At 38.5% G+C, this 14,391-nt stretch overlaps 1 protein-coding gene across 1 annotated transcript in view; it reads right to left on the bottom strand.

The window, feature by feature from the left end:
• NRXN3 (neurexin 3) overlaps positions 1 to 14,391 on the bottom strand; it is a 1,605,778-nt gene that overhangs the window by 735,575 nt on the left and 855,812 nt on the right. Inside the window, exons 22-25 of the mRNA XM_039883931.1 lie at positions 12,264 to 12,383; positions 3,928 to 4,309; positions 2,981 to 3,171; positions 2,003 to 2,176 (exon numbers count right to left, since the gene is read on the bottom strand). Of these exons, the coding sequence (XP_039739865.1) occupies positions 2,003 to 2,176; positions 2,981 to 3,171; positions 3,928 to 4,309; positions 12,264 to 12,383 (867 nt within the window). The remainder of the gene's footprint in view (positions 1 to 2,002; positions 2,177 to 2,980; positions 3,172 to 3,927; positions 4,310 to 12,263; positions 12,384 to 14,391) is intronic.

Here is a 14,391-nt window from a genome sequence, read left to right as displayed (position 1 = left end):
CATGCTGAAATGATAATATTTTGGATATGTTGGGTTAAGTTAAATAAAATGTAAAATTAAAATTAATTTTATCTGATGCTTTCTAACTTATTTTTTTAATTAATTAAGTTATTTATTGCTCTCTTTTAAAATGTAGCTACAAGAAAATGTCAAATTACAAATGTGGCTCATTATATTTCTATCAGGCACATTGCTATAGAGTGAAATGGATGATTCCTGATAACTTTTAAGTCTGAAGAACTAGTGGCATGATAAAAATTTTTAACATTTAAAGAACGCCTTATGCTTTTTAATCTGTGCTTTTATATTATGATTACATTTGATATGATTAATTATTCCAGTATAATTGGAATTACTGTCATTCCATAATCTAACCTCAGGTACCCAATTTAATTCCCAAATGTTGCATCAATCTCAAGATTATCTTTTAACACCTGAAAGAACTAACAAAAGGTCAATAAGGCAAAAAATTCTTGAGTTGAATAAAACTGTGTATTTCCAGGGAAGAAAGCAAAGTGGTTACTTTAAGTGTTTGGCAATTCCCAACCTTCTGCCTCTCACATACACATACTATATCTGGCCCATAGAATTTAAGAAATATTCCTGGATAAAGGAAAACCGGAGTGGGTTATAGGAACAATAAGTCTTATTATTAATTCCACATGGGAAACTGGCTCTTAGGCAAAGAGAAACAACTTCCATACGACACATCAGCCTGGGAAGCTGATGGGAAGCTTTTATCAAAATGTGCTTTAAGGTGGCGAGCCAACTCGGATGAAAGCTGGTTAAGAACAGAGCGATAAATGAAGTTGAACACAGGAGATGAATGAACAGGGTTGATGTAGTAAATTAACGAGGGATACAAGGAAACAATATATTGCACAAAGGACCATGAGGCTCAACCAGACAAAAGAACACACAGATCTTGGTGACAGGTCAGACATCCTCTTTGCCTTTCAATTTAAGTTGAGTCATCTTTGCAGCCTACCCAAAGCCTCTAGGAAAGGCTGAAAATGTTCACTGCTGCCCTCTGCTGGTTAAAACTAAATGATTTTTACACATAGTAAAGAACTGTGGGACTCAAGAGTGAAGACCTGTAAAATTAAGTTAATATCTCAAAAGACAGTGGATCATTTACAGGAACAGGCTGAGCATGGTTTGTTGTGCTGCACTGGTGAGCATGCAATGTTGTTAGATGTCTCACACGAAATAATATTTGCAATATTTATAATCTTACCATTTACTGAGTACTTACTATGTATTCACCAGACATTTTATGTATATCTCTGATTTTATGTACATTACCTTCCAAGGTAATTTTTATTGCCCCATTTTACAAGTTAGGAAAGTTTCGATCAGAGAGGTTATATAACTTGCCAAATGTCACACAGCCAACGAGAGCTACTACCTGGGCCCAAATCGAGGTCTTTTTAACATCATAGCCTATGCAGTTCCACCATACCACACTAAGGCTCTGCCTAACAAAGCCTGACATCTAGTAAGTACTCAATAAATGTTAGTTCCCTTCCCTCATCATGGCATTCTGACATCATTTTCCTACCTCCTGTTGGGTTTACATTAAATAATGTGGTTACTTTTAGCAGTAAAAGAAACATTTTTATTTATGGTGATAGCCATATAAAAGTTTCTGCTTTATACCTCCTCATGTGTTAAAATATAAATAAAAGTTCCTGATGCCCTTTTAGCCATGCTAGAAGCAAAGGTACAATTCAGGAGAAGCCTGATGTCAACGCCAGGAACGGTCCTCAATCAGCGAGGATGTGACCCTGGGAAGACATCTGCCAACATACACTCCTGGAGCCTGTGGCGCATGTCTTAACATACTCAGCAGTGACAGAAGGACATTGATGATGATGCGATGTTGAATGGCAAATGGGAATGAGAGAGAACTGGTAAACCAAGGAAGGAAGCACTGGCAGAGGCAGCAAAGAGGCTTGGGGCTTGCAACAAGGCTGTAGCTTAACAAGAAAAAAGGTTGTACCTTCACAGCCACGCTCAATCTGTCCACTCCGATGGAGAGCATCATTGATGAGGTCGGGCAGGCGACCATTCAAGTCCACTGATGCCAGACAGCCCTGAAAGCCATCCCGGGAGGCCACAAGCTTTGGGAGGTTGCTGTACATGCCTTGGGCCAGGCCTGCCATGTAGAGGTCACCTGAAAAGGAAAGAAGGCAGTAAAAGTGAATGAGAAAAGTGCATGAGTAAAGGAAAGGAAACCCTGTCAACTAAAGCCAACACACCTTAGGCCATTTATTGAATAATGGTAATAGAGCTCTGGGAGAAAAACAGTATAGACGAAATAATTACCAGAATTTCTACATTTTACAAAGAAGAAACTAACATTTCTCATGTATCATTCATTTTATAAAAGTCATCTCACATCTCACACATTTTAATCCTCATATCCTCATATTATAAAGTGGTAACAGGTAGGTACTGTTACCATTTTATAATAAAGATTAACAGCATTTTCAACAAAGCAACCATTTATTGTTTTTATGTGCTTGTTACCAATAGTATGCTGAGGGTTTTACAGATATTATTCCATCAAACTTCCTAACAATCCATAAAGGTAGTAACAATTGTTTTCCTAATGTTGTAAAAACGTATACAGAAGCTGAACATGGCTAAGAAATTTTACCAAAGTCACCCAGACAGTAAACGATTCAGCTGAGATTCCAAAACCTATTTTCCTTCTTCTGTATTAGGGCCCCTAATCATTTTGACATTTATTACCCTATCATTCAGTCCCTGAGAAAATGAACCATTCCTTGAGGAGTGGTCTAAGTAAAAACTGAATAAATTACATTATGGTATAATCAACGTTGTTAAAATAGGACATGCATGATGCATTAAAAATGCAAACTACAGTATTCCTAACCTGTAGTTTGCCTCTGAAAACAGCCTTTGGATTGTAAGAAACGTTCTAAGAAGGATAAAGTTCTTTTACAAGGTTTACCTTTCAAATCCAGATTTTTGGCACCATTGATAACCTGAGTGACCACCTTCGTGTCCACTTTCAGGCTGTGAGTGTTACTGTTGTCCCGGGTGATGACGACATTGTGCCACTGGTTGTCATTAAGGGGGCGGTCACTGTTTCCTTTGATCACATTGGGACCATTTCCGAGGTCAAACACATAGTGTATGTACCTGTAAGAGAAAATGACCGACCGATGACTAGAGATTCCCTGAAGTGGTTTCACAGTGATGTGTGTAAAACTGGCAGTGGGGGCTTTGAACCCCCCATGCTAAACTGCCATCACACAGGAACAATTAAAGCTGGATGTAGGATACAAGAGTCATTTCCTATTCTATCAGACTTCACTTTAATTCCATGCTCATGGGGTCTACTTCTTTAATACTACCTAGTAAAAGTCCGGGAGTAATGCAGGTGGTACACTCCAAAACATTAGGGGGTGACATATAAACTCACAGTCAGTCATGGATCTGTTTTTAGGGTTTTGTTCTGGCTTTTGCTTTTGTTTTGTTTTGACTGTTTTCCAAAACATGGTAGTAAAATGTCTTGAAGACAGCTTTTTAAAATTTGATGTAGTTCTGAAAATAACTTTATTTCATTTCTTCTTATAAATGTAGTGGTTACAGATAGTATTGCCCCAGAGACAGATGCAATATACCCATAAGTTTTTTTTCCCCATAGAGTTAAAGGACTACATTTCATAGTAAAAAGCCTGACAGTATTGAGTTAGTGGAAGATCTTTAAATAAATTTGTAAATATCTCTCCCTTCCAGCCCTAATCATTACACAGATATATTTTTAATCAATGAGAATGAGAGCATGTATCAGAAATAGAGGGTGAGGAGTAGAACTGACACTTTTCATGTCCATATTTCACACACGGCTTGAGCTAAGCTATCTAGTGTAAACCACATGAACCTTCCACTTACCCCTTGACTAGCTCCACGGCAATGAAGTCATTGCCATCGCCACTATTGAAGAGAATGAAGCCATCAGCTGAGGTGGTCTTGAACTGGAAGAAGAGGTGCATGGAGGTGTAGGCCTGGAGGGTAGCCAGGCTCAGGTAGCTGCTCTTGGTCTTGAAGGTGACGGGGTCGGCGATGATGTTCCTCAGTCCAAAACGAGCCTTTAATTCACAGTAATCAATGTCGCCATTTTTGCACAAGTCAATATAAAGCAGGCCATTAAACATGAGGCTCTGCAAGTGGCCGATGAAACTGGAGGGGACAACGGAGATGTAACGTTTCTCGGTCATGATGCCGGTTTCGATATTGTGGAATTCCAAGCGGGTGTGGTCTCCCACCATCGTACCTGGGAAAATGTAAATGAGAGATGAACAGGAGAAGTTATCATGTTTCGTCACAGCACCCTTACTGTATCTTTTAGGTCTAATTTTTATCCATACAAAATATTCAGTTTCCTTTAGCCAAGTCCAGAAAACAAAATCCTTGATACAGTATGCAGTTGCCTTGACCTTGTGGGGGAGCGGATTACTGGCCCAGTCCAAGTTACGTGCCCTGCATCCCATGCTCCTGTGCAGCTGTTCAGAACGCCTCAGCATATAAGGGAAAATATGAGATCATGAGTAACTCAAATTCAAAGAGAAAATTACTGGTTTTCTCCTTCGAGAAAACAAGTTAGTACTTAGAAATTCCATAAGAAGAAAAGTCTTTTTTTGTTCTAACCCTTATAAAGACACAACAAACAAGCCTTGGGTATTCACTTCCAAATACTTCTTGGTGGAATAACTCACCACCTAATAATTCAGTACCTAGTGCAGTTACGCACCATCTAACGACTTTTTGGTCAACAATGGGCCACGTATACAAAGATGGTCCCATGACGTTATAATAGAGCTGAAACTTCGTATTGCCTAGGAGCTGTAGCAGCGTCATAGTGTAATACATTACTCATGTTTGTGGTGATGCCAGTGTAAATAAACCTACTGCGCCACCAGTCATACAAAAGTTTAGCACATACAATTATGCACAGTACATAATACTTAATAGAGACAATGAATGACTGCCCCTGCTTTATATATTTAGTTTACTTTCATCATTATTTCAGAGTGTACTCTTTCTACTTACAAAAGTTTGCTGTAAAACAGCCAGCAGCAGCCTCATATATCTTGCATTCACCACGTCTCTTAACTGCACCATTTTGTCTTGTGTTTGATTTCATCTCATGTTGTTTTGTACAGTAACATGTTTACAGGCTTATAGCCTAAGAGCAATAGGCTACACCATACAGCCTCGATGTGTAGTAGGCTAGGCCATCTAGGTATGTGTAAATACACTCCATGATGCTCACACGAGGACGAGACTACAGACACACCCTTAGAACGTAAACCTGTCAAGTGGTGAGTGACTATATTTTGGAAAAGGTTCTACTGTAGAACATCTGTTAATTTTATCTGCCCAGCAACTTCTGCTTTTTCTGGTAACATCTGCATTTCCTTTGGAAAGCAACCCTCCCAACTTCACATCTAAACCATCTGAGCTGGATGACGCTGACCCCATCATAGCTCCTGAAGTAATCGAACTACTCAGGCTGGACCAGTCAACATTTTATCCCCCAGCCAGAGTATGATCTGAGGACCGAGAAGCAGTCTTCAAACTTTAGTATGCATCTGAATCACCTGAAGGGCTCGTTAAACTCCACTCTCTGACTTTATGATTCAAAAGTATGGGGTGGACCTGAGAATCTGCATTTCTAACAAGTTCTGAGTTGATGCCTATGTAGCTGATCTAGGAAACACCCCGAGAACCACTTGCATTAGTGACAGCCCAAGCTGGTCCAGTAATAATTCAGATCCAAGGCTTTTGCTAGAACACGTAAAAAAGAGGCATGGGGTACAAACGAGGCTTGCTGAAGGAATAATTCGAAAGCCGGGAACGCTGGAGGCCATGTGATAACCAGAGAGGGCTGGTCCAGCCTGAGGAGACTGGGACCCAGACAACAACCAGGAGACAGAGAGACACATTCTCTTTCGGACGAAGTCTTTTGAAGATATGGATCCAGCCAATAAGTCCAGTCCGGACTTTTAATTGCTTAACACATTTGAGTGGAGCTTCTGACTTCTGCACCTAAAAGATCTCCAGCTGATAGAAATAAACTATTAGACCTTTCATTACCCAATTTACTAGACATGGTGAGTGACTGAAGCAGGGGTCAGGAGGAGGGCTTGAAATAAATACATAGAGACTCATCCACAGCACGGGTGTTTGAGAGGCGAGCCTTGCTTCGGTGATGGCTGCCTGCCCCAGTCCTGACGCTTTTGAGAAGCAATTCCATCTAATTCTGAAGTTCAGTAGGTAGATAAAAGCCCCATTTTTCACCATTAGTGTTAAAAAAAAATTAATAAAAATGATATTTGGTTTCTACCTGTGTTTTTTCCCTCTCTTGGCACAGAACTCAGGTGGCAAAAAGAGGGGGTTATATTTTCTTGGGTCCCTTAAATTTCAATACCTGAGAGATTGAAGGAGATCATACCCTCAGTATTAATTTTGTCTCTTGAGGAGCGTACTCAGACCTAATTCAAACGATCGCTCATAAGCACAAAAATCAGATTTGTATTTTGTAAGTTTCTATGTGGTGTTTTGACAACTAGTTACAAATCATTCTCTTCATATAAGCAAAAATAAAATACTGATGTTGGCTAATTTAAATATAAAATTGTAATAGAATAAAAATCAAAAGGCAACATAAATCTGCTAACAATCGAATAACTAGGAAAAAGAATTACTGGATAAAATTACTAGCATTAAAAATTGGGCTGGTCATGAGAATGCAAAGTAGCATAACCTAAATTCAATGCTCTAAAACAATGAAGTGACTGAAATAAATACCCAGTGTCAATTTGGCTGTAGCTATTTAGGCTCGGGGCTGCATGAATGGGGAGGGAAAAACCATAGCCAATCTCGATGGGGACACAAGAACTGAACTATGATGATGCTGACAGTCATGCTAATTTTTATATTATAAAAAAACAAACAAATAAAACAGCAATGGAAACTAAGACGTAGTAATGGGGTGATCACTGGTAAAGACTGGAGTTCCACAAGGAATCATTTTAAAGCCAACTGGGATCTTTTAGAGAAATTATGAATGTAATGACCTCCAGAATTGAGGGCTTAGGAAATTCTGCTCACTAGAAAATGAATTTCATAAAGAAAATCATGTAAAAATTACATGAAAATCATGTAAGATTGAGATAGAAGAGAGACTGAAGAAGGTCTTGGATAAGAAATAGAAGGGAAACTAACAATGGAATTTGAATGCTTAGCCCAGGGACACAGACTGATTGAGGGTCTAGGATGACTCAGATAAGAAACTGGTGAGGAGCGGGGAGAAGGTGATGCGGGGCCAAATTAGAAAAGGAATTGGCTTCATTGTGTGATAAAGGAACTCACTTTGCTGTGGATGGAGGTCTCCAAAAAGTATGCTATTTTACCAAGAGAAAGCCCTGAAGATATTGCTTAGAGTTTGAAACAGGTACCGAACTAAGCAAATTTTTTTTGTAATCTGCATATCACCTTATCAGTATTAATAACAGGGAACCTTTGCACTTATCTCCTCTGAATGCAGTCTATAGATTGAAATTCCCTTCCATTAAGGACAAAATATATGCACACTTCACAGCAGCTGCTTTCGAATTTCAAAGAAACGAGGAGTAACTTGAGAGAACGATGACAAGGAAAAATTACTACTGAATACTCCCTATATACCCAGCATTGTGCTAGGCACCTCGCAACAACCATTAAATGTCATTATCACAATAAAACTGTAGAAAGGTATCATTATCGAGCTTTAGAGGTGAGGGTATTCAGCTTAGAGAAGTCAAGCATTTCAATCAAAAGTTCATACCGGTGGTAAATAGTAGACCCCCAAATTGAATCCAGGTGTGTTTAATTCCAAAGCCCATATCTTAATATGTACACTAAACTGTCTATGCTATACTCTTTGGGGAAAAGGCTTGACTGGTTCCTTGCACTATTGCCCAAGAAAAGCCGTAGGTAGAATTTAACAGGTGAAATGTCCATGCAGAAGCTGCTGTAATGAATTCACACTTCTTCCCTATGATCAAGTGTCATAATGTCATCCCATCTAATCCATGGGTAACACATCCAGCAAGCACCTTCACTAGGACAACTATGTTACCTTGGGTCCTATTTATACATTCTCTTCCACATCTCACTAACAAAGAGCAGTTTACAGACCAGCCCTCAGGGATGAAGTCTGTTAGGAACATAAAACTAGGCAAAACCTTGGCCCAGATCAAGCTGAAACTTCATATGAGACATTAGCAGAGAGGGGATGAGCATGTAGGCTCTGAGGCTGGACTGCCTGGGTTACTTAACTTTTCTGTATCTCGATTTCCTATCTGTGAAACAGGTATGAAGTTATCAGGATTAAATATATCAATACATAGCACTTAGAACAGTGCCTAGTGCTCAAACTATTAGCTATTACTAATTTACAGCATTCATTTTTTTTTCTTTTCTCTGAAATACATTAATCATTTTCTGGTTATTTCGCTTATTGTTTTCTTTCTTTTATGAAAATATAAGCTCTTTTTAAGTAAGGCGCACCTCTTCCCTCTTCCATAGAGTTTAGCAGAGGGTCTTGAGCACAGTAAGCATCCCTGACACCTGAGAAGGAGGCTGTATTTGAGACATTTTCTTTGGAGTCAGAATTCAGATCATTGTCATTGCTTTAATGAGGTTCCTGGCCAACACCAAGAGCTTAGCAAAGAAATAATGAGAATGGCTTAGAGGAGGCAATTTGATCTCCCATGGTTCCCGAGAAGAGAAGTTAAGAAAGGAAGGCTTATACAGTCTCAGTAAAGGATGCAAATTTTATCCACAGTCTTCCGGCTCCACTGCTCTCACATCCTTTTTCCACAATATCAACATTTTTCAAAAGTGTATGCTGTAAAATGCTTCAGTTTAAAAAAACTTTTGGAGCCAACTAAATCTGGCAAACACTGCATACTTAATTATTTTGATGATTAGCAATCTGTGTTAGCATATTAAAGGCTCCTAATAAGTCTTACAATAAAGCAATCCTCTTCATTTAGTTTAACCTAACACTTCCCACACGTAGCTCATCATATTTTTAACATGAGGAACAAGTTTTCCATGGAAAACTTTGGAAAATGACCTTTTCCATCTTGGTACTGTAAGTGCAACGTGGGGTGATGGTGGGAGGGAAGCGTCGACGTGGACCAGAGTGGACCCAAGAGAGTGTCTCTTTGTACCAGCAAGAAGTTCTTAGTGGAGTGGGTGGCTCACGCAGCATTAGGCCCCAATTCTGATGAGCATGACCCAAGTGAAGTAGTCTTATCATTTACTCTTGACAGTAGAAATCCAGCTCAATCAATCAATCAATCCTTATTAAGTGTCGACTGAACTTAATACTTTTCCAGGAATGCATTGTATTCTAATAAATGAAAACCACTGGGCTGAGGAATATTTATTTCCTTGCTTTTGATTTCTTATGAGTCTCACTTATTCTTTGCATCATTTCTACAAACCAGCTGAAAATTTGACACCCTGGGGGACCTTAAACAGCATGAAAGAGATTACTAAACAAGCCAATAAGACACTACTTAATAACATGAGGACTGAGTGGTATTTTAGTTTCATTGCCTGATTTTATGACTTCTGTGAGCTAAAATTAAAATTCCCAAACCCCTTATCACTGTAAAAGCAATCCAAGGTTGTAGCTCATAAGCAAAATCGCTCTTTTCTTCTCTCAAATTTCTTTATCCTTACGGCTGCTTTTTTCCATCAGCAGCAGAGTAGGGGGTAAGGCAGAAAATGAAAGAGCTTCATTAATTTCAAATATCAAATTACTGGGTGATTTGGGGCATACCATGGTTTAGTCCTGCTTTTAAATTATTAGAGGTAAGAGAAAGCACACTTTATAATTACCTTTATTCTAAAGTTTCTGTAAAAAAAATAATGACCGATGGGCAAAACACATTACAGTACCCTCAGTTCTGCAGTTCTTAATGACTACAGCTTTCAGGGCATGTAATTTCCTATGGAAATAAAAGGGAATCACTATTGGAAGAGACTGGGGTGAGGTCGCCATCTAGTGGCAGCTATTCAAAACAATCTGTGCGTAGCATCACTTTGGCTTACTGCGCAAAAATCCCAGGAGTTAGAAAGGCATGTGTGACCTGACTCATCACCGCTGCCTTTTGCAGGCTCCTGTCCGCACTAACACCTCATGAGTGTTTCTCAAGTGATTAATTCAAGCTGGTCGTGGGTTCTAAACCTTATAACTATTTTTGCATCTCTTTGCTTACATTCATTACATAAGGCCTGTAGAACAGAAACCTTACCCCCTACTACTAAATTAGGTCTATGTACATTTGGAAGGTTTGGCATAGTTGTTGTGGCCCTGCTTTAATTTTGGGGAGGAGGAGAGTGGGGGTTACCTACTGAATTGTATTCCCCATCTCACCCTGGTCCATTCCATTATATTTTTTCCTACACTGTAAGATAACTTTCTTATGATGAATTAGGAAGTCCAGCAAGCAGCATCATTTGGTGAAATCACATAGACATGAATTTGGAGCTTAATTACATCGCTCCCTCTAAGTTTCATATTCCCTTTATATAAAATGACAATAAGAACACTAACCGTGCAATAGAGACAGAAGGAGCTGATGTGTCTAAGACAGCTAACATAGTCTCTCATGTCTACTGGGCACTAGATACATGCCTCATGCTCTTCCTCTACGCATAGACTCTCTTTCTCTACTGACACACAAACACACACACACACACCCCCTCCCTACCTGCACACATATACACATGGTTCACTACAATTCCTGATTCCAGATGTAAAAAAGCTCAGGCTCATGAATATAAAATTAAATTATAGGGCCAATACCGCAGAATTTTTATGCTGAAAATGGCCTTAGCAATAACAGAATTTCAAGTTTTAAAATGAGGAAAAAATGAGGGAAAGCATTTTAGTGACAATGACTGTATTAAATCCCAGGGCTCCTGGCTCAAGCCTGACTGTCTTATTCACAGAAGACACTGCAGAAATGGCTTGGGCAACTTACTTCATTTGACAAGGCCCAGAAACGGTGACTTTCCCAACATCCTGCAGAAAATTAACACCAGAGTCTGGGTCTCCTGATGCCAACACTGTTCCATGTAATGCTCCATGCTGCCCCAAGTTTTCATTTCCCACATGGATGAGAATTCTAGGTTAACAGATGTGCACTGCCATGGGATACTAGAGAGTGTAGACTTCCAGGATGCAGCACGTAAAATGCACTTGAAGGTGCCCTCTCTGTTCCACCATAGACCTCATTAATCAATTTCCACCTTAAGATCTACCTTCATAAATCACGCCTGCTTTCTTCAGCCCAAATTTATAATTCTCTGTTCTGACTGATAATTATAATCTCACCCACTCAAATTAGAATCTCATTATATATTCCTTGTCTTATTTTCAAATACACAAGTCCTATCTAATGTACTAGATTGGTTAACTGTTTGAGAAAAAGGGCAATCTCTTGCGCTTTCTTTTTGTTTTCTACAATCCCCAGCACACTGCTGACATATAACAGGCTCTCAAGAAATACATGGTGCTTGTGTGAGACTCTGAATGTTCCTTACCTATGTATGGATTCATTCATATATTCATTGTCCTCCTAGAATGTAAATTCCACCAGGCCAAGGACTTGCCTATTTGTCAACCACCATATTCCTGGTGTCTACTAAAGCAGTTTTTGGTACACAGTAGGTACTTAATTAATAACGACTAAATAAATGAATAATTATTCAGCGCTTTCTAAGAACCACGCATTGGTCAAGGTACTTATTTTTACCTATTATTTTACCTATTACCTATTATCTATCTTCCTCTTCTAGGGAGTGACTCATTCATTGAAGGAAGGAACTCATACTTAGGGTGACTGATATGTGATGTTTTAATAACTGGATAATAGAAGGGTCTATAGAGCCCTATATCTGTTCTCCAGACACATACTTTATGCCTAAGCAGACCCATCGATATATAATTATAGTGGCAGGTCAGTTCTATAATACACATCAATGAACAGGGATTTTGAAAATAAAGAAGATCTTCTTAGCCTTACCTGAGCTTGTCAACAGAGAACATGACATATAACTTCTGTTAAGCAAATTAAAGCGTTCTGAAAAAACGCTTTGCTCACTGAAAGACCAAGAGGACTATGAGAGCAAAGAGAGACTAATTGCACTTGAGCTTTACTCACCCTCAGCCACATCATCGTCCACAGTTAGCTTAAGGCTTTTTCCTCTCCGCACCACCCGAACGGTGTGCCATTCATTGTCGTTGAGCTTCTGCCCCGCATACAGGGTCTCAGGTCCTTTGCCTAAGGACGGTGGTAAGTGCCAAAGTTAGAATCATTCTAAAAAGTAGTGCTCACGGTATCAGTCACTAAAGCCACACTGGTGCACATGACCTAGCAGTATTTAAGGAACCACATCCCTTCCCGAAGCCCATCCAGTTTCACTGATCCAACAGGATACTCTATAAGAGTTTCCAAGTGCAAAAGTTTCAATTCAAACATAACAGTGACAAAGTAATGAAAGAAATAAGTGCCCTCCTTCATCTATAGACACAAGCTTTAAATGCCACTGGCAGTAAGGGAACATTTACAGAAAACAGTTATCAGTTGTCATTTTGTTTCCCAAAGTCTGAGATTTCAGATGAATTTCTTGAAGATACAGGAAATTCACCATACATTTTTTAAAACATTTGGTCATTTGGGCATAATACACCAGTCTGGCTTTTGGAGAGTATCCACCCATTGCATGAGAAAAGAGCTCTGTAACGAAGGCTCTTAACTTGACATTTCCATTAACCCATGGCCATAGCAGTGGCCATATAAATCACGATAGTAATCATCATAACGATAATAATACCATATATAAATAATGCTCCTGAAGGGAATGTGAGGGCCCCTGAATTATCTCATTGTTCATCATACTCCAAAAAGATCCAAAGACCTAAAAACTGAAATAATGTAAAATTCCAACACTGAATTTGTTCATGTCAAAAGAATATTCAGTAGAACATGTCACCAAATAAAGGAATAAAGCAAGTTGTCTCAAAAGATTCATGCTCAAGATGCTTGAGATGATGTTCAAATGCACCTTAGGGTGAATCGGGTGCAATAAGGAATTCTAGTAGTTAGGAGCAAAAGCTGGCAAGATAGACTCTGAGACATTAAAACAATTTGGCTAGTAATGGGGGAAGGAATGTCATGTTTCACTCAATAATGAACTGAGACGTAATTTTAAAAGACAAAGAAGACTGCATAGAACGAGATAACTTAGACCAAATTCATACTCTTATATGGACAGCTGAGCCCATGAAGAAAGATGCTTCTTAAATTTTGTGAATTAATCAATCAATATATGGAAAGCCCTATCTGGGGAAATAAACTGAAAAAAAAATGAAATATTAATGGAGCAATAAACCCCTATGGATATTGTGCATCTGAAATACTTCAAAAGACCACACACTTGGCTCCGACATAAAAGAACACAGAGCCAGGTACATAGTGCATGTGTTAATGAGTACTTGTTGAATAATTGAGGTCTAATAGGGCTTTATGTCTTTGGATGTGACCGAATAAGGTCAATATATATTTATGTAAGTGATTTTGAAAGCTTTATTATGAAGCTTTTACTAGCCACTCTCCCTTCTCTTCCATTCCCAAGACTGAAGGTATATATACTGTTTAAGGAAGAAGATAAGAAAGAGTATACTTGGGTAGAGATCTTTCAAAGTAGGTAATTTAAAGTTCTACCCTTTAATTTTGAGTAATTAGTATTCCTATTAAATGCTGGTTATGAAAGTTATAATAGCAGTTGAAGTCTGTAGTGATTTTATTCTAATATATATATATTTATATTCAAAGGGGAAAGGTTTCTTTTCATTTTTTTTTCTTACTTTCTTTTTTTTTTTTTTGAAAAGTCTCTTTTAATTACAGTATATTCAGCAGATGATTCACCAAATGCAACCTAAATTCACAAGAATCCTGAGAATTCAGTGAAGAAACCTTAGAGTAGACCAAATATCTCCCAAATTGGGTAATGGTGCCATGCTATCAATAAATCTTAGGAAAAAAAAAATTCAATAATACACCAATCTTAACCTCTCTTCTTGAGTGTGCCTGTCTCTAATATTATCTAAAATGTATATATTATGATGTAAATGTATACATTACAATTATACATTATAACATGTACATTTCAACTCACTAGCTAGCACCATTTGTTAAATTCAGATCTAAGATTAATATAACGATAGCCTTTACAAGAGCAAATTGTGTGAGCATTGGGAGAAAATGGACCACATCACGTGAGTACTTT

Source organism: Pteropus medius, unplaced genomic scaffold (assembly GCF_902729225.1).
Source record: "Pteropus medius unplaced genomic scaffold, Ma_sr-lr_union100, whole genome shotgun sequence".
NCBI lineage: Eukaryota > Metazoa > Chordata > Mammalia > Chiroptera > Pteropodidae > Pteropus > Pteropus medius.
Note: the sequence above shows the minus strand (reverse complement) of the source record. Positions and strands in the feature narration are given on the sequence as shown.